Here is a 21,481-nt window from a genome sequence, read left to right as displayed (position 1 = left end):
CTCAAAAATGTTTCTTTGAGAAATGAATTGCTCTTTTGATTTTTGTCAGAGGAATATATTACGTGAATGTAATGTGTTGTCACGATTGCTCTTTAAATCCATTTCAACATCTTTTATTTTTGACTAGGCTGCTGAACAGGCAAAAGCAAGTCCAGCTCTCGTTACCAAAGATCCTGGTACAGCAGCTAACAAAAAGGAAGAGGAGGATTTAGCTAAAGGTGAGTGCATTTACTTGCTGACCTAATCAATTTAATGATAAATATCTAACAAAACAGGAACAAATGTTTCATCTCCTTCATTGTTGTGAATAACATACTTTTTTCAATTGCGGTTATGATTGTCATTCCCTTCCTTCTGTTTAATACTTGGAGAGTTAGAGATCAAAATTATTCTGTAGATGGGGCAAAGTTGAATAACTCCTGATCTTTTTTTTTCTTGACCTTGCTAAACTGAAATAACACTACAGTATTCTGCTAAATTTCATTTTAAGAACATGCTCCATTGTGGAAATGTTTGGTACAAGTTCTGTATTTGGATTTTTCCTACTTCCTGGGGCCAGTAAAATGCATTTGTTTGGAGTTTATACATTTGATGGAAACAGACAATAATATTTGTAGCATAAGTGGTATTCAAAATTAGATTCAGTATTTCATGTATACTTTGAACTTTATTTCTTTGAATGATGCTTCCTTTATATTTAAAGAACTTTAAGCCTTTGGTTGCTCTAAGCATAGTAGCTGTTAAATATCTTACTGTGGCCCTGCAAAATGTACGTGGAATGGTTATTTCTGATTTACTGTTGTACCAAGGCATATGTCATTTACCAGTTCTATGCCAGATATGTGCAAAGAATTATTCTCAAATTGAATTGATCTGTATGATGTAGTTGCTGCTTTTTGAGGTCAAACTTCTCAGCTACAAAAAGGCATAAAAGGTTAACCCCTGTATGCAGTACAAGGTTTGAGCTTAAAGCTGTAACAAAGGCTGTTCACCTGAATGCATTTAACTAATCAACTTGACAATGTGTATGTAAGGTCTTCGTAGCATGGATAAAATTTTTGGTTGGTGAATGTCTGCAGTTTCTCATCTTTGATAGATAAATTATTCAGAACACTGTTACATAATTTAACTTTGATTTATTGAAATCTTTGTTAGCTCATCTGTATATGTTATCAGTAGGTCCTTCGACAGTAGAGCCACCGAAGTCTGGCTTCCTATGGATGCAAGTCTCAAGGTTGAGATTTGTGTGGATTTTTGATTGTTTGTTTTCTTGCGATAGTCTGTCCCTTCTTGTTTTTGCCTCTGTCCCATCTTAGTTGGTCAACTATTTCACAGACTTGGAAGAGCTTAATATGATTGACATCATTTTTTTTTTAATTTCTTTTCCCCTCTCATTCAAATTTAATTGAAAAAGACCAAGAGTCTCAAAAATTTTCAGGGAGGGTCAAGCAGAGAAAAGGAATGGACAGATAGACAAGCAAAAGCGTGTAACTCTTGCTTCTTTAAGAATCCAGGCTAAAAACACCTGATGCAGTGGAGAAACATTGTGAAACAACTGTATCTTTTTATGATTTCAAGCAGTCTAATAGAAGTTGAACATCATTTATATGCTAGCAAGAATTTAAATGTTGTGTATCAATCCATGATTGTGTGTGTGTATATATACATATATATATGTGTATATATGTATATATACACACACAAAATGTTAAGTTTCTACATTCATATTCAAAGGGAAAAGCCATTTTGTGACTTCAGTGAATTATCCCATTTTTGCTTAAGTACTACTAACTCATTTAAGAACTTATCATGCTGAAAACTTCAGTAGATCTTTTGTTAACATCATTGGGGGCTCAGTAGTTTTAAAATAGCTTGTTTTTTATGATTTCTAAGTGAAAGGAAGAAATTGGTTATGATGCAACAATAACAGAGTTGTACTGGAAGTTTCTATAGAATTAAAACTTTAAATCATTCAAAACATTTATATTTAGAATTTTAATGTGAATAATTTTTTTTTGTAGCTATTGAACTGTCTCTAAAAGAACAAAGGCAACAGCAAGCAGCAGTTTCCACTTTGTATCCGAGCACCTCAAGCCTTTTAACAAATCACAAACATGAGGGCCGAAAGGTTCGTGCTATCTATGATTTCGAGGCTGCTGAAGACAATGAATTAACATTTACAGCTGGAGAACTTATAACTATACTTGATGACAGGTAACTTGTATAGATCGCATGCGGAAACATATGTTTAGACTTGCACTGTGTGTGTTTAAATTTTTAGAATGTTAAATCATCAGTCTTGACATTTGATATTTAACTTGTAATTTTCACGCTCATACTCTGATGTTCCCATTATGCTTCTCAAGGATGAGTTTTCATGTTGTGGCCAAATTATTTGACTCATAACTTTGCAGACAGTTTTTAATAGGGAAATAAAAAGATTTCTACATTTTCTAATTTTCCTTAACAGTTTTTGTTTTATTGTTTTTCCTGAGATGTATGTTAATGCTAATGAATTATTTTGAGTATTTCACACTTAACTCTTAAGTTTCAGCCAAATTTAGGTCTGGATAGATGTAGTAAAAGATTGAATAAATGTATTAAATTATGGTAATGCAGCCTATATTTATATAAACTTTCCTGTTAAAATTGAAAGCTTAGAGTTAAATGATGCCATCTTTTTTTGTAAGTTAGCGCTTACTTTTCTCATCTCTGATGTTCTTTTGGTTTATAGCAGTAGTACTCTATCTGGATCCCTTCTCTATCCAGATAAGAATGCTTTAGGATTGATTGCCTTTCTATTTGTTTGTTTACGTGTGTGTGGCATTCCCTCCCTCCCCCCCCATATTTGTAAAATAAATACCAAAAAATTTCATTCAGTGCTTAAGATATGTTAGTGTTTCTTGCTTTCTAGGTTCGCAGATTACAGCTCTATTACTGCATTCTGCTCTGCTTAGGTATCATGGGTCGTGATGGATGCCGATAGCAAAGGAGCAAGTCTTTTTTAAGTACTGAAGTATATTCTAAATTTTAATGCAGTGAGACTTTGTTTGCTCTAAAACAAGTCTTTGCTCCTGCGGCTATCTTGCAAAAATCCTCTTATGTACACAGTCATAGGCAGAAAAAGTGCTCTTTTTTTTTTTTTTGTTGACTCAACATGCAGCATCAGCAAAGGCATTTTGCAAAAACTAAGCATACGTTTTATGTTTGAACTTTATATGCCTAACACTTCAAGTTCTCCTTAGCTAGATTCAGCTTTGACTCAAGTTGTATTAAGGCTACCAGTCTACTTCCTCATGAATTTTTTTGATATGATCTTGTAAAGTGCTTTCAATTCCAGTTGTTCTGAAACAGCATACTGCAAGATGAAAAGCTGAACTCATACATTCATAATACCCAGCTGCACAGATTTATAGGAATACCATAGGAGGTCTGTTTCAGTCTACTGCCTTATCTTTCTGCAGGCTGATTCAAAGCAGATGCAGAAACCTTCCCACCTTCAATTTCAGAATAGTCTTCTCTGTGGGGAAAAACTGTCTCTATATTTTTTTTAACAAAGAGATTGTAAAAACTATCCTTACCACAATTTTTAAACTATTTAAACCATTCTAGTAGATGTTTTTGTCAATATAGGTATCTGCTCTTCAGATTCCTGTAGAGTTCTCATTCATATGATATGATATGTCAGGATATTTTGGAAAAGAGGAACCTATAAATCCACAATGTAACCCTTCTACAAAAATCAGGAATAATTGTGTCTAGAAGCATACGTTGGAATTCAACTGCAATAAAATATATATACCTATTGAATATTTTGTTTAAACATCTCCTAGATTTTTGTCATATAAATATAATTCTTGTATAAATATTTCTGCATATATACAATTTGTGTATATGTACAAGCAGTATAAATTTCTCATATAGTGTGATTCTTAGGAAAAATGTCTTGTTTGTATGAGGTTTTTAAAGGTGTATATGTTTTTGTTTTAATTTTTAGTGATCCAAATTGGTGGAAAGGTGAAACTCATCAAGGTATAGGATTGTTTCCATCTAATTTTGTAACAGCTGATCTCTCTGCTGAGCCAGAAATGAGTAAGTAATATTCTTCATATATGTTAGGCCTTGCCATAGTCCAAAGGATATTTCTGTAGCTACGTAGTTCTAGGTTTTCCCTTATTTTTATATTTCAGTGTTTAGTTGCAAGTTAATGTGCAGAGTCAAACTAAAACGCCTTTGCTGTGCTCTCACAAGCGGTTCTGTATTTTAGACCAAGGCTGCCCATGCTGTCATCTACTGAAAAAATGTTTTGTTGCGTACTGCTGGCTGCCCTCTTTCTCAGTAGCTACCTTGGTACTCATCTGACAGTCCCATTGACAGCCAGATAAACTGTGTAAGCAACAGCAACTTTTTTCTAAATTATCTCTTCACCTGGCTGTTGATCTTGGTTTGTAAGCCAAGTTTTCTCCCCTCTGTGTGCAGTAGTGCCTTTCTCTCCACCCTCCCCCTTTTACTAGGAGGGTACTTGGTGCCTCTTTTTATTTCACTTTCTGGGTTTTTTTAGGGGTAATATACCTAATATTTTTGGAAATCCTTGTATCCTTGTGTTCTGTTGTCAAAAATAACTTTTTTTTTAAAGGCAATCTTGGGATTTCTTTATGGAAGTTACATTAGTCCACAGAGATGGCTTTTTTTCTTCCAGATTTTTACAGAATATTAATTTTACGCTAGATATTTTAACTACAAAGTTCATAATCAGGGAAATTGCTAGCTGTAGAACATGGCATAATTGTTTTGTAATTCTTTTTATGTTACAGTGAAAGCTGAAAAGAAAACAGTGCAGTTCAGTGATGAAGTTCAAGTAGAGACAATAGAACCTGAGCCTGAACCAGTTTATATTGATGAAGTAAGTATGATACTAATACTCACTATGAGCAGCTGCTACATTTAAACAAATGTTATTTTACCCTTTCAGCCTGTAGCGCAAAAATATTTTGAATTGTCAAGAGAACATAACAAAAGAGAAGGATAAGGAAAAGATGGTTTAAGTTGTTATTATTTTTTACCTACCATCCTGTTTGTATGTCATGATGGTCTTGGGACTCTCTGAAACTGAATTTGGAAATCACATTCAATTTAGGGCTCTACTCCAGGATTGTACAGCTGTGCACCTCTGGCCTAAAAGCTGAGTGTGGAGTGATGCATTTGTTTTCAAGTTTGTTTAAAATACTTCAAAATACCTCAGAGAGGCCTATCTTGAGTGCTGTCTTAGAGTTATTTCCAGTATTACCAACAATCTTTCCTCTGTATTCTGTAAATACATTTAAATAATCCCACTAGGTGGTAGTATTACATATGTGATAAGCAGAATGAAAAACAGAAATTTGTCTGAAAATGATGTTTCAAGGACTTCTAGAATTAAAAAGCTCTGCTACACATTCTACTCATTGCTAATGATCATTTTTCTCATTTGGCTTCTTTTTTAACGGTCTTACTTCTTGTAATGTAACATATGTTTTGTAATTACTTGAAGGTATTTCAGGTGGTTTCTAAGTCCTGAAAGACCCAAGTGGAAGTTGTAAAACTGCTTTTTTTTTCTACTCTGAAAGTGTTAATTATTCCTCTCTCTTACACACATACGCATATTTTAATTACAGCATTTGGTTTTTTTAGGATAAAATGGACCAACTCTTGCAGATGTTACAAAGTGCAGATCCGTCAGATGACCAGCCAGACCTCCCAGAATTGCTTCATCTTGAGGGTAAGAAAATCTCGTGGTGGTGGTGGTGGTTGTTCTCTCCAGCAATTACCAACACTGAAACAAATTGGAACTAGACTGAAAGTAGTTCAGCGTGCCTGAGCCATAATTGTCATCTTCCTGTTTCACCACATCCAAGAGACCAAAATGCAGAATGTTAACTTAAAGTAGATCTCTTGCTCTCTTCAGAAGAATATACTCCAATAGCTTTTCCTTCTCAGCACCCAAGAAAAGTTTATCTGATATTCATTCATTTTTTTTCTTCATAGAATGAATTGAGAAAGGAGTCTGAGGAAGACTTGATGAGAGCTACCAGAAGCAGGTTTAACTCAGTTGGTTAGAACGTGGTGCTGCTAACGCCAGGGTTGCGGGTTCAATCCCCATATGGGTTATGCTGAGGGTTGGACTAGATGATCTTCAGAGGTCCCTTCCAACCTTACCGTTCTATAATTATTACTATAGCTTAGAATAGACCTGTGAGTGTCGCACATGTTTTCCACATGCGTATTTCTATAAGACTCTAGCATTAAGTATGACCTTCTAGAATACTACAGATACTTTGGACTGTCTAAATAATTTTGAGTCTTAAGGACTAGACTTCCTCTTCCAAGAGGCATCATAGATTGTCCTACCCAGGTTGAGCGGCACATATCTTGTGAAGGGGAGGGAAGGAAGGTGTAAAGAAATGTCTCCGTTATCAGAGGGAAGACAGTATAGCCTTTTGTGCATCATTCTACATCAGCTTTAATAGACAATTCGGTTGTGATGGAGTTTGATAAGAAAATGGCAGATTCTTGATCTATCTAGAACTTAAATAAGAAAAAACTGTGAGATAAATCCTTGGATATCTCCCTTCTTTTCACATCCGTCTGGTTCATCACCTCTGTAAGTGTATCTATCACCTTTTAGGTCAATGACATGTGGTTGTGCATACTTTAGCCTCACCCAAGAGGAAGGGAGGTAATAAGAAATGTGAATAGTTTTATTCCTTCGGGTACCAAAATTGTAGATACAAAGGCAGTTGTCTAGGAAGGGGATTACTGCTAGACAGAGGCAGAGAAATTAAAGATGTGCTGATCAACCAACTGCCAGATATGGCCGAACATTAAGACCTTCTTCTAAATATAACACTTTGCTAAGCTGCTTCGTTATATAAAGAGGTAGTAATTCATCTTCTAATTTAAAGATTCGTATACCTTTTTTTATTTGGAAGTTCTACTGTAGTCAAGCAGAAGTTATTGTGATACCTATACAAGAATAACACACAAAGTTATGGTCCTCTGAGTATGAAGAATGTCAGATGATACTATGCAGATTTTGGCAAGCTGTCAAGGTTGAAGCCCAAGAAAGCATTTTTCTCTTTTAAATGAGAAGGTAAAATATACCAAAAGAAACTTGATGGGAATTTGAAGATGCTATCTCTTAACAGGCTAAATACTGCTTATCCACAATGTTTTGCCTTTATTTGAGGTGGAGCATCAGTTCCCGCTAAGCTGTAGCATCTGGATTCTACAATTCAGATATAGGATCCTGTAGTTGAGAGATACTAGATTTGCATACTTGCTGAATAACATCAGGGTCTTGAGAATATAAGAGTACTTAGGAGAAAGTCTTTTAAAGTGATTGTGAGTAAATTAAGTGAGGATATCTCCATTTAAATAGTATAGAAGGTCTTGCGTCTTGGAAGAGCTGATAACAGTCAGTCAATATGGTCCACTTAACTGCATTAGAGCCCATTACCCTGCTTCTGCTGCCTATTTGGAGACCTCCCTGTTCATTAATTCTATAAGACAACAATATATGTCCAGGGCTTCCTTGGAGCCTGGTTCTCCTTTAGAATATTTGTAATTATGTTCATGTTGGGAGCATGTTTGTTGAAACTGGATGGAGTTCTTTTGTTTTAAGAACATGATCCTGCACATTGATTTTTTTTCCAGCTATGAAGAAAATAAGATGATCTGTTGGTTCTTGTTGGTTGCTTAACTTCGTCAGAACCTGACCATAATTTACATGATATCTTTTATCTGATCAGATGATCCTTTTGCATTTTCAACTCAGACTGTGGAACAGCAAGTGAGCGATGCCTCCATGTGATGTAGTAACTAAAGTGCCATTGCTGTGTCTTCAGCTTTATAAGGAAGTTCTTCTACCAACCTAAATTAGCTTTTGAATCTGGAAAAAAATCTTGTTGCTAAATGTTTAGGATTTTGATGTTTAGTAATGCTTTTGGGGTCACTAAATGAGATTAGCTGCTGCTTCAAATTGATGTGGAAAAATCATTCAAACTAGTACTTTATATCCTGAATATCCATTACATCTTTTTTCCCCAGAAGTTTCATTGCCAGTAGTAACCACCAGGCAAGACTATTGAATCCCTAGAGGGAATACAAGTTTTTCTTTTTATCCGAACAATTAAAACTTTTTCTTCTTTGATAGATCTGGCAACTGTGGAAAGCAATAATAAAAAAACCTTCATCAAAAAGATTACAAGCTATTTTTAATTCTGTTGAAGTTTTTAATCTTCATTATAGGACACTGTTATTTGAGTGTGTGTGTGGGGGGCAAGGTATTTTACGCATGCACACACACACACCTCTTTATATTTACCAGATATTTTCTGTCTTAGAAATTTTATCATGGATATTTATATATTGAAGTCATTTGGGTTGCCTTGAAAGGTAGCAGAACATAACCTGTATCTATATCTGCAGTGCTTTGAAGGCAGTCATAGTAGTAAATCTACGACTTTCCCATACAGATGCAATCTGTAATTGAAGATTTACTGTTTGTGGGCAAGGATCTGTTTCAGTCTATGTCCTAATTAAGTTCTTTGCTCTGTGCAAAGAACTGGCTTGCAGGCAGTTCTAGGTGTTTGAGGACTCTCATATGAAGTGGGGGTCTACTTACCATCCGTAGTCATTGGATGCTTTCTAAGAGCTTCACGTTCTTTGGTACTAACCTGCCAGTTCTTTCTATAAACCAAGGGAACCTGTAAGTTGCATGCAGCATTCTCGTATTTATTAACTTTGTGATTGACAGCAGAGCAGTTTTAATGTTAGTGTACAGGCATCTAAGCAGTCCTTGTCATGCCTTCTAACACACTTGGTGTTACGTGTAAGAACAGATAGAATTTATGCTAGCTCTTATATATTTTCGCAGTATTTCTAGCAATATGCTTCTGATCCTAGCCCAGTTCAGAGAAGTAAATCAGTGAACGCATCAGAATGCAGCAGTGACACTCTTCTACCCATCATGGTCCGGAGGTTTTCAGGACTTTCTGTGTCTTTAAGCTTGGAAACCTGAGAGTGAAGACAGGAGCTGTAGAGCGGCTTATAATGGATTTGGATCATCTTTGATGCCTGAATCTATTTTTCTCCTCTCTGTTTGAATTTTGTATGGCTGTTGGGATTAATCAGATTAATAAATAGTTTATTACTTCAGTAAGTGTAAATAAATAAGGGTAAATTTTGCATCCTGGAATAGGATTGGAGTCTCCTGTGTCAGCTTCCTTGCCCACTTATTTTGGATTATCTTTTACAGCTGGCAAAATCAGTCTTTATATTAGTTGGTTGTGGTTCATTTGGCAGTTACAAGAGCCCCGACTCCTTGTGTTGAAAGTTGGGGGATGCTTTTTTAACTCTTCTATTCTACTTCTGTAAGTGTCTGTTTTTTGTTTGTTTTTTGGTTTGGTTTGGTTTGGTTTTTTTTGGTATGTTAGTGGTTTGAGAAAACCTTACTTGACAGTCTCTCTCCTCATCCTATTAGGGTCCTAGTAAAATAGGAAAGTACTGTTAGTACCTTTAAGATGTACGTGATACAAATCATGGAAATATGGTTTCTCCTTCATTGTTTCCACAGATAGTCTTTCTGGTAGTAATAATGTTGAGCACACGAGAACCAGGATCCAGTATTGAATTGTCTTTCTTGAAGAAAGAGACCACTCTTAAAGCTTTTTGGCAAAATAGTTTCACTATGCTATTTACTTTCTTTTTTTATGCCACAACTATCTGCAACTGATGTTGCTTTATGCCTCTTGGGTTTTAGATATATTTTGTTATTTATATAATTATTTTTAATGAGGATTCTTTTGTCTCTGCACCACTGCCACTACTGAAAACTTCGGCTGGATCTCACTCTTAGATTTTTCATGATGCTGCATTTGTTACTGTAACTTTTCTGGCATACAGATTATCTTTAAAACTTTTTAATTAATAGCTAAGCATTTCTAGCTGTTCCCCCCACCCCTTACTTTCTAACTTGAGGTTTGGAAGTGCTTTGAAATTTTTATTGCTCTGATATATTTTAATATTCTTTTCTAGCAATGTGCCATCAGATGGGACCTCTCATAGATGAAAAGTTGGAAGATATAGACAGGTAAAAAAAAAAAAAAAAAAAAAGTACACATATATTTTCACTCAAATTATGGCTCATTTTTAGAAACACTACTGTTGCTACTTACCGTACTCTATCATTTTTGTGAGTACTGACAAAGAAAGTAGGTGTAATTATTAGCAACTTCTCATTTGGGAAGAGGTCTGAAGGGTTTCTTTTCTTGCCGCATGGTATTTTGTAGTATCGCACTGTTTAAGGTTATGGCACTTGTCATGCATCACTTCACAGGCTGTAAGAATATCTTATCACAACTTGTGATAGGTTCTCTGTATAGTCTATTTTGTATTGAAATTAGCTATAATGTAGAATAAGCTGTATAATATATTCTTTTAGGAAACATTCAGAACTTTCAGAGCTCAATGTTAAAGCAATGGAGGCTCTTTCTTTGTATAACAAGTTGATGAATGAAGACCCAATGTACTCCATGTATGCAAAGCTACAAAACCAACAGTATTATATGCAGTCATCCGCTGTTTCTGGCTCTCAGGTATGCATGTAACCTTTAATAGGCATGGATGTTATCAAGAGCATATTGAGCTATGGTTAATTTCCTATAAATTAGTAGCAGTAAACAATTTCCCACCTGAGGTAACTTCTGTATGAAAGCAAATGATTCTTACAGCATGCTTTTATATATTACTAAATGAATGTATGTAGATTTTGTAAGAAGCTGCAAGTTCTACAATATGTGGCATACTGATTGCAAGTAGTGATTTAGTTTTTGTTTCTGAACCTCTTCCACCACCATCTGGAGTTCGAAGCCTCTTTTTATGGTCTTGGTTTTAACTTAGTATTAAGGTAGCTATCTTGCTCTTGCAGAAATAGGCTGGAGTGAAATGATCATTGCTTTCTCTTAAATACTTGTATATAAATACTTATATATAAGTACTTGTTTTTTTCAGTTGCAAACTTTGGAAAGTCTTCATTTTTCAGGTTCTGACAAATTTTAGTTCTGTTTCATTGACTTCAGGTTGATCAAGGAAAAAGCCTATACTGTGTTTTGAGTGACACAAAATATACAATGAAAAAAGTAAAGTTCACCAGGCCTTTGCATTATGGGTCAAAGAAAGTAAAGAACAAAAGGAGTTAAATTTACATTTAAGAGTGTGCCCTCCTTACTCTAAAATCAACCACTTTTTAGTTCCTTTTTTTGAAATTTCAACAGAGAGCATTTAGCTTTTAAATTATTGAAGTTTGTAAACTACAATTTGCTTATACCAGCTTATGCATGTAATTCATATCTCTGAGTATAGATATAAATATCTCTGAGTAGGCCTTTTACCTTATTCATATACTGTGGTATTTTTAAAACATGTTTTGAATATTTAAATGTTGTAATTCCATAGTCTAATGCACACTTGCTGTATTATTTTTCTGTTTATAGGAATATTTAGTGTTTCAAGCTGGTTACCAATAATTCTTTTCTCCAATAATGCTTTTCAGATGAATCAATAAAAACTTGAGCCAACTGTGGGGCTCAAAAAAAAATGTCTTCATTCCCTCCCCATTCCTGCATTGTTATATAAACGTTGACACAAAATTGGTTCTTTCAGCTTCCTATATATTTCAATATCCTCTGAAAATAAGAATGCATGTTTCTGCACAGTGTCATTAGGGCAAGTCCTCCAGCCACATACGATAAATAATCATGTCATGATCGTGTCAAACAATTTTTATGTTTTATAAATAGGCATGTTTGTAAGAAGGAAAAACAAGACTGGGGGAGTAGATGAGCCAGTATAAATTTCTGAAAAGTTTGGAGGCCTCCTGTCCCTGCTGCCTAAATAAAAGATTCTGAAGTTTTTTTGCAATGTTGATAATTATTCTATGTATGTTATCTCAGATTCATGTATGTTAAGATAGAAAGACCATATATCATTAGCTTATGCGAAATCTGTTATGCATAAGATCTGATAATTTCTTCTAGCAGTTTCTGTGTAAAGCCAAATATTTCATGAGTGAAGTAAAGCATATTTTAGAAATTTAGTTTTGATATTAGAATCTAGAGAATCTAATGTGTCTACTAACAAGCCTTTGCTTTACTTACTTTTAAAATCTAATCTTATTTTCAGCTGAAATTTTTAAAGAGCCTTTTCCCCAATTGCTCAAATAATTTTACAATGACAGTCTCAACTGTTACTTATGTGAAATTATAATTTAGCTAAAGATAAGAAAATAACATATATTTGACTTTTCATTTTAATGACTTTGCACTGTAAAAGTTATCTGGGCATCAAAAAATAGTTTCTGCTTTGAACTGTGATTTCATAGACAAATTAAATCATTTACCATTTCCAATTCAAAAGTTAGAAATTCTAATATTCTTGAATGATGATAATTGAAAGAAAAATTAAAATACAAGCTGTCCACTAAAATATTTCAACTTTTATGTACTGGAGTCTAAGGATAGATACGTAAATACTGCTCTTTGAAAATCAAGTTTTTGTGTTTTATACTGCTATACTAAATAGAAGACAATCAAATATTTTCCATTAAAATGCCTTTAATAAAAGGTTTTATAGACTATTTCTAAGTTCCAAAGTCAGATATTAATACCAATATTGCCTTTATTTTATTTATGTTCCTATATTTAACTTCCTAGGTTTATCCAGGGCAACCTCAAAGTAATGCATATTTGGTGACCGGGAGTGCACAGATGGGCCATATTCAAGGCTATAATCTTCCTCCTGAACAACTCCCTTCTCTCAGCCAAGGCACAGTTACTCCATCTGCCAGCTCAGGACTGCCTGGTCAACCTGCACAAACATCCTACACCAAGTAATTTTATATTTTTCCTACTTAAGTTTTAAATTAATTTAAACATAAAGGACTACAGATAATATTTAAAGGACAAATTTTGTCTTATGAAAGTTTTATTTAAACACAATGGGAAAATAATTCAATGTCATTATTTCCAATATGGTTTTTTTAATATTATGTATTTGGTTTAAGACAAAGCAAACCATACAAGACCTGACCAACTACGAACAGATTTTTTTTTTTAAGAAAAACTGAAGAAAATGATATAGATTTGACTGATCTATGTACATTTAAGGCTCAAGGTTATCTGCTGCTCAGCCTGGCATTGCATAGTTTCTGAAATAGTATGTATTGTACTGTACTTCTGTTTCAGATATCTTACTGTGGTAGTGTGGAGGAGAATTCTGTTCATTTTGAGAAAGAAGTAGATGGACTATGACTATTCAATAAAGCTTATGTAGTTTCCCCTTAGAAAACAACCTGCAGCCCCTTTATTTTTGGGACTATGCAGTGTTTGGGCTGAGGTACCTATATTATGGGTAGAGTTTTGAATTGACTTTTAGAATAGAGAAAGTTTGACTGTATAAAATAGTTTTACTTAATAATTCAAGATGGGTGTCTTTCTCAACTTTATTTAAGTATTTGTCCTCCTCTGCTGCCAGAAGTTACTTATTTGGGGTGGTAGAACACACATTGATAAAGTAAGCTTCTGCATACCTCACCTGATTTGTTTTATCACTTGAAATAAGGTGGGGTTTTTTTTCCTCTCCACTAGCAGAACAAAAGATAGATGAGGTGTTAAATGAGAAGTACGCTTGAGTATTATTTGGAAAACTAATTGGCTACACTTTTAAATATGCAAGGTGTCCAGACAAAGGAGATACTTCTGTGTGTGTGTGTGTATGTATATACATATATATATATATATATATATATATTTATGTATATACCTAGAGAGAGAGAGTGAGTGCACAAGCGTGCAACTAGAGAAACAATGAAGCAATAAAATGTATGCTAGTGTTGCTGTTTTGTTGATAGATTTTTGGTTAATTTATTCTTAAATTATTTTACTTTTTTTCAGTGCAATAGTTGGCTCTGTTGCTGGAAATACATATTCTAACCAGGCTTCAGTGTATAGTCCACCACCTGCTTCAGTTGATGTTGCTGCTTATCAGAATGCTGGAACTAATATGTCCCAGGTGCCAAACTATAACTTAACATCTACACCTCTGCCACAGACCACAGGCAGTCAACAAGCACCTCCACAACAACCACAGCCACCACCACAGCAACCACAACATAGTTATTCCCAGAAGGCTCTACTATAGGATCCAGGACTTCTGATTCCTAATCTTCGTTAACCTCTGCTAAATGCAGTTGACAATGTTATGAGTTTCTTCTTTTAACCTCTTAAACTTTGTTTATCCTCAGCTTAATATAAGAATCTATCTTGGTGAACAAGTTCAATTTGCACTGACTTTTTAGGATTTTTTTTTTTTAATTTTGCAGAGGAACAGATATATTTAGGACATTTAATTCCTTTTAAAATGCCTAAAAATTGGTACAAGATTATTTATGTCTGGTAAAATTGGCTAGTATGTGAAAACTCAACACTTACAAACTGTTGTGGCATATATGTTATGTACATATAGTGTTTGATTGCAATAGTGGCTGTTTCGTATAGCTATGGTGATCATGTGAATATATTTAACACAATGTTAAAAAAATTTACACTATTTTATTTTAATCAAGAACTGACAACCATGTTTCATAGTTTTATCTAGTTTTATGACAGATGTGATGTCTTTTTTGCAACACAGCAGAAGTTGTTGTTCTGCATATCATGGTTACACTTACAAGCTAAAGTCTATATATAAATTTCCAAACTTAGCTGAGACTAGCTTTCATTACTTTTGAATTGAACAGAAGTGTATCATGGCTATTAGGTGGCTTTATCTACCAAAGTAAACTAGTTAACTTTTTAAACTGATCTGGGAAGATAACAGCAAATTATGATTCTGCTTCAGATATTACTAATAATTTAAAACTATTAAAGAGGCTGCTAAACATACCAAGGGACCATAAAACAGATCAGGATCTTAGATTCTGTCATCAAAAGCATATAATTTATTTTTTTTTTCCATGTTGGCTTTTTACAGTGAGAATTAGAACTGTATTCTGTGGGTGTTGGTAGAGATTACACCAAAGACAGAAATTGAGTTGGGAGAGAAATGATAGAGATTCAAACTGGAACACACTGTGTGAATAACATTTACTTTATTCAAGTCTTATGTAGAACATGGAGAATTATGGACAAGTTAAATTATTTTGCTGAACAAACCTTCAGGGCTTTATTTTCTCTTGTGGCCTTGTTTAGCAATTTGTTCTGTGTTTACTGTTCTTACATAAAACACTTCTGCCTTAAACATCTGTTAATTTTTTCAATTTCTAATTGTTGCAGCATTTGAGTTTAGTTGTTCTGTAGTATAAAGAGTTTTGTGAGGCCTCTTATTTTGATTCACTTCAAGAGAATTACTTTGAATTCTTTCCTGCAGCAACATGCATTAACCTTTGTTTTGCAGTAATTTAGCCAGGTTGCTCTCTAAGATGTATTTTTTTTTTTTTTTTTTTTTTTTTTTTTTTTTTTTAAGGCTTAGGTGCTGCAAAAGGAATATGATCATGGATGGCAACATTTTACATATGCCTAGTCAGATTTTCTTACACAGAAATGGTTGTTACTTTCCATTTGTATTCAGTCTGTTAATGCATCCTGGCGCTGTCTTACCTTTTCTTGTGACTCTATTCCAGCAGTATTAGATGGCTTCAGCATCAAATCTGTGCTTTCAGTTGTCTTAGTGTATGTATCAAAAAATGTTTGTTTTTATGCACTGTATTATAATGTGATGCTTCTGGAATTAAATGTTGTAATTGGTGTACATTATACTATCAGCTAACCTCAGTTACCCTGTATGCTCCTGCCAGTTGCTCATAGTTATCTAGCATGTCTTTGTTTCACTATTTAAGTAGCTATTGCTGTTTTGCATCTGAATACTTTCAGACAAATACTTTGCTTAACTCCTCACCAGGAGGGTTACAAAACATGCCCATAGCTGATCTGTTCCATTTGATGGTTATAAAGAGCTGGTCATTTTGAGGTTCATATTTTCTTGCTTTACTTTTGTTTTTGTCTTCCCTCTCCCCAGCTTCTTAATTCCGTCAAACCCTCAAAAAATGTCAGTGCTCAGTGTCATCACAATACTGTAGAATTTGAGAGGAGATTTGAGAGGATTTTTTTTTTTATCCAAGTCCTTGTGCCATAGATTGCTTGTTAATACATTGAAGAGATGATTTTCCTTAGAAAGGAAGTGTAGTAAGGCTTAGGTAGTGTTCCCCATATGTTTTGAGTATCTTACTTTGAATGCAGAAAAATAATGTGAATAGAAGTATATAATTTCTACACAAAAATGAAAATAGCTGTTCTTACTCCATGGTTCTTAGGCTCCAAGGAGGAGCTTGAAGCATCAAAACAGCGCAGTTGACTTTGACTCTTCATATTCCTAGATTTTCGTATATATTGCCTGATGTTTCTATGATTCCATGTTTTCCACTAAGGGCCTATGGAATTTCCATGCAGAAATGTGTCAGCAATTTTTTTTATTAATTACTCTTTATTTTTAAAATTTTTCAAATCTTTTAACAGCAATGATTGTCCTAGTTTCTCCTTTGAACACTGAAAAGATACGTGTTTCTTGAGGTTTTTCTGTCTTCCATCTTATTTTTCTTGGACACACCAATTTTTAAAGAAAATCTAAATCACCTTTGATTTATTGTGTTCATGACCAAAACCCTTCCTTTAAATGCAATGCCACTCTAAATTCAATATAGTAAAAGTTGAGAAGGGAAAAAAGATGGACACTTCTTATTTTCCTTCATGCCATTTATTAAAGCCACTGCTCCAAGTTACTAACTATGACAAATCTGTGAATTTGTTAGCTGTCATAACCTGTTCTCCTTGTCAATTTGTGCAGTAGATCATTAGTTCTTTAGGTTTTTTCATTAAACAATACAGAAGATTCTTTCATGTTCTGTCTTGGTTGTATCTCTTACTATAGATATGCCTCCGTGGTGCTTTCTTCTACCTTGCTAGATACCGTTGTTGTGCAAATTCCTTTACTTATCCTTTCTTCTCTCTAACAAATTGCTTAGCAATTAAAATTCAATTTACTTCTCATTTTAACTACTTGAAGATGCCATTGCTGATGCTTCTCTGCTGTCATCTGTTCTGAGATTCCTCATTTATGTGTTGTTTTGACCACGTTCACAGAGGTTCTGTCTATTGAACACTGAATGGGGAATACATCTACGGCTACTGAATAGAAACATTTTATAGCAAAGAACCTAAGTATCAAGAAATCAGTCTATTTGAAAGTAAAGAATCCCCAGGAATGTCAGTTGTTTTCCATGTTCCTATAGAAGGCTTAATTTTTGAATTACTTATTTCTTTATATGTAGACTGTCAATGAAGTGATAAAATTCTTATAATATTTTCTATAATGCTTTAAACCTTTCATTAAGGAATATAAAAATGAAAATTAACTTTGGAAAGGATGTTGTAATGGGTTTGGTTTTCATGAACTGGAGCAAACTCTGGAAAGTGCCTTCTGTTCGTTTCACTTCTACAGATGAAGTTTGTTTACCAGTGTGTATCATCTCAGTTTATGTAGGTATCACATAATCTTTGCTATTCAGCCAAAAAACACGGAAGCAATTTGTTAAAATTTGATTCACTACACTGATACGGGAGTATGTTCCAGAGTGTAGAGCTGCATAATGGTTGCAACATACTGACCCACCTCTGCTTAGTAACTGGTACCCACAGAGATGTGTATTTAATGTCACCAGGTGGAGTATATAGACAGTAGTAATACAGCAGTAACAAGGAAGATCAGACAACATGCTGGAGTTAAACAAAATGTAAGGACTACTGTGTGTATTTCCTTTGTGGTACAGTTATTAGTCATAAATTTTATTGGGGGGGGGGGAAACAAACACACTAAAATGGATTTAAGTCGCCAGAACTTTAGAGAATTCTGCCAGATTGCAATTACTTAAGTGTAACCTAGGAGATAAATCTGCTTTTAATAGCATGTACATATTTTGCTGATCAATTCTAGGCTGCTACAATAGTTCTCTGATTTCATCTAGATGGCAGGAACATCAGATTTACACTGGAGAACTGCTTAATACCTCATTCTCATTTTTTTATTAATATTTAATATCACTCACCTGTATTTTTTGCTGATATTTCAAAGATTGCTGTGTGTTTTTTGCTTATAAAGGTCTTACATTATTCCTTATCTGCTGGGTTTCACAGAAAGCATGAGAAAACTTATGTAATACAGCAGCTACAGTGGCACTTGGAATTACATGACTACAGTATGGCAGTTCCCCTTGGAGAAAATGTATGTGTCCGTTGTGAAGAACGGGGAGAATAATTTCTCCCTTTAAAAATCAGTAGAAGATTTCGAAGTAAAGTAAAAATCACATTGCTGAGAACAGGCAGAATCATTTTTTACTCTGTTAATCTTAGTAAAGCTGACCAGCTACACTACAGATGCTCCTTTTTAATTTTCAGCTGCAACAAAGAATATTAACTTTTATGTGTGTGCTATACACATAGTGCATACTATCACAGTCAAACATGGGAAGGCCTTGAAGTTTGAAGTTTTTCTTCAATGTATAAAAACACTGTATAACTCTTTGGAGCCTTGTTTCTTAAAATAAGTATATTTGTGTTTAAAAACATTCCACTTGCTGCAATATAAAATTGAAGATCTAAAGCTCGTTTTTATTGCTGCTATCTTAGCAAAAGGGCAGTAGGAGTTTTTGTTTTTCTCTCCTGCGTATGCTTCTGGAAATCCAAATAGATCTTGTCATTGTCACCCAAAAAAAAAAAAAAAAAAAGCTGCATCTGTTTTGGTTTCAATAAAGTATGCAGCAGGAAAGTAGAAAAGTGCATTCTTTTTAGTTTGTTTTGATGCTCCCTTTGATGTTGGCATATGTATATATTTAGGTGTACTGCACTGTTGTACAAGAGTTGTTTTAGTAAATAACACTATTTGTAAAAAAAACTGTTAATTGCTTTTGGTATGAATGCATATATTAAAGTTGGAGTATTTAGTTCATTATGTTGCGAAGTCAATTTATAAATTTCACATAAGAATAATCAGAAAAGGACTTCCTTTGCAAGGACTTGGAAGTGAAATAGGCAGGGTCTATTAGCAACATTCAAACTTCTGATTTGTTTATTCTTTTATTTTTTTGATGATGTTTACACTTAGAGCACAGTATTGTTATACACAAGTTTTTCATCTATGACAAACTTCCTTCAGTTAAAATCCGAATAACACTTTGTACCTTTTATTTCAGGTATGCAGCATACTGATTGTTTTGTAAGGAATACAGCATAAATATTTTACAGTGATGTTAAAGAACAAATGAAGATAACCATCTGTACAGTCTGTAATGTATGTATCTGCTTATTGATTGATAAGCAAATATTAGTGGCAGCCTGGCAGTTAATTTACAGAAGGGTTTTTTGATTGAAAAATCACTTTGTACACAAAGTGATTGTAATCTCTTTTTCTGTAACAAATGATATGATTATGATTTGTTTCTTACTTTGCTGCTGGGTCTTTGAAGGGGATAGATCTGCTTCACCTTGCTGTAGGAGCAATGAGATATGATTTCAGGTGGCTCTTGGCATTAGTACATTATCTAATGCCACATGGAGAAGGTCTGATCCTAGTGATTAAAAGTTTTAGGGGGCCTTTAGTAACAACACAAAAAAATACTTAGGAGCAAAATTGCTGAAGGAAGATCGACATCATTTTTTTTTGATTCCATTTCTGATAAAAGTAACCCAAAGTAGCGTAAAACTTGGTTGTTTAGGCCATGTGAAAGGAGTGAGAGGTCAATCTAAAGCCTAGTCTACATTGCTGCTTAAAATACTGTCACATCTGAAGCTTGATAGTCTTGACAGACATACTATGTTCTTAAAACAATATTAAACTATAGGTTCTGTGGTTAAGCTAATCAAAGTACTGGAGATCACCAGGATTTGCAGGAGGAACAGATTCTAACACCTTTTTTCGTTAAGGTGTCTTTCTGAAACTGTGAGCTAAATATCTCAGAACAGCTGATAATATGGACTATGGGTTCTCATTTAGTATGATGATTCCTATTTTTCAAGAGAATACGGATCCAGTTGGCAGAATTAAAACTACAGATTGTCTAGAAATGAGACATGAAATGTCCTGATTTGAAACAGGGAGAGGAGACTAATATTAAGTTTGCTTTCCTAACTCTATCTTTTGGATGGAAAGCATGTGTCTGTTAGGAAGCCTACAATGAAAATATAGTTTTTAATTTGTTCCATGGTGTTTTAGACTTAAAGTGAAACTTGCCACATGAATCTGTGCAACAGATAAATAAGCATCAGCCTCTAAGAGGAACAAAACAACTATTTGCATTTAACTTTCAGTGAACTGGTTCATATGTAATCTCTTTCTCCTCCTAGTAGTGTCTTCATACTGTATTACCTTAATTAACTAATTGACAGCTAAAGCTGGAGCCCTTTATGAAGTCTTACTACTATGGGCTGCTTTTCAGTATCCTAGCTGTTGTTTTGCAGGATAAAGCATTCTATCTCTGCCACAATACCTGTAAAGTTTAATTTATCTGGATTATCTAAGGCTATTTTTCTGATATGGGTTGTGGTCAATGTTTTAGTGAAGAATAAGACATAAGTCCTTGTGAGGGAACCTCACCTTGAGGAGAAACTTCCACAGGTTGAGGCCAATTTCCACTTCTTTAAATTCGCGTATACTTTGAGTATGCATGCAAAGCATTCACAAGTTGTGATCAATCAGATGGAAGGTAAAGTTAGATGGAGAAAAAATGGCAAATAACTGTATTTCTAGCTGTAGGTTGAGGGCATCTTTCAGAATATAATCTTTTGAGGTTATACAAAATCTAAGGAAATAACCACTAGCGAGTGTAGCACCTTATATTTTGCTTTGACTTTTGTTAACCCTGGTAAGCGTGAGTGTTTTTTTTGAGAGCTTTGGACCCTCTGGATAGAGTTGCCAGCTCCACCAGGAAGTATTTTGTGGTTGGTAAGGCTTTACTACCTGTGTGACATTGTAACTAATGGAAACTCCTAATTACTTGACTTGTGTCTCTACCCATTTTTTACTATAATAAGCATACATATCAAGAAATAGAACACTTCAATGTATTCATATCTGGTCCACTTCTTAATTTTATGATAGTATATTCAGTAGCTCTTTTCTAAGCTTGATTTAGAAATTGATTTACAAATTTGATTTACAAATAAGCAGACAGATCTTCCTGGATTGCTGCAAACACTGGAATCTGCTTCAAGCTGACTGGGATAGTGCAGTCCTCTAGACTGATAAACATCTCCTGGTGTTTGTGGATTAGCATAGATGATGTTCCTGGCATTAGAATGTATATAGCTCATATGCTGTTGTAGTGTTATAGATGAAAACT

The 21,481-nt window shown here is 34.3% G+C and overlaps 1 protein-coding gene across 1 annotated transcript in view; it reads left to right on the top strand.

Annotated features, from left to right (window-relative positions):
• Window positions 1-14,369, top strand: part of STAM (signal transducing adaptor molecule) — a 36,097-nt gene extending 21,728 nt beyond the window's left edge. Inside the window, exons 6-14 of the mRNA XM_062567718.1 lie at window positions 128-218; window positions 2,022-2,214; window positions 3,998-4,092; window positions 4,815-4,903; window positions 5,671-5,758; window positions 10,075-10,129; window positions 10,481-10,634; window positions 12,750-12,925; window positions 13,989-14,369. Of these exons, the coding sequence (XP_062423702.1) occupies window positions 128-218; window positions 2,022-2,214; window positions 3,998-4,092; window positions 4,815-4,903; window positions 5,671-5,758; window positions 10,075-10,129; window positions 10,481-10,634; window positions 12,750-12,925; window positions 13,989-14,235 (1,188 nt within the window). The 3' untranslated portion in view covers window positions 14,236-14,369. The remainder of the gene's footprint in view (window positions 1-127; window positions 219-2,021; window positions 2,215-3,997; window positions 4,093-4,814; window positions 4,904-5,670; window positions 5,759-10,074; window positions 10,130-10,480; window positions 10,635-12,749; window positions 12,926-13,988) is intronic.
• The last annotated feature ends 7,112 nt before the right edge of the window (window positions 14,370-21,481 follow it).

This window comes from Rhea pennata, chromosome 2, assembly GCF_028389875.1.
Source record: "Rhea pennata isolate bPtePen1 chromosome 2, bPtePen1.pri, whole genome shotgun sequence".
In the NCBI taxonomy this organism is placed as follows: Eukaryota; Metazoa; Chordata; class Aves; order Rheiformes; family Rheidae; genus Rhea; species Rhea pennata.
Note: the sequence above shows the minus strand (reverse complement) of the source record. Positions and strands in the feature narration are given on the sequence as shown.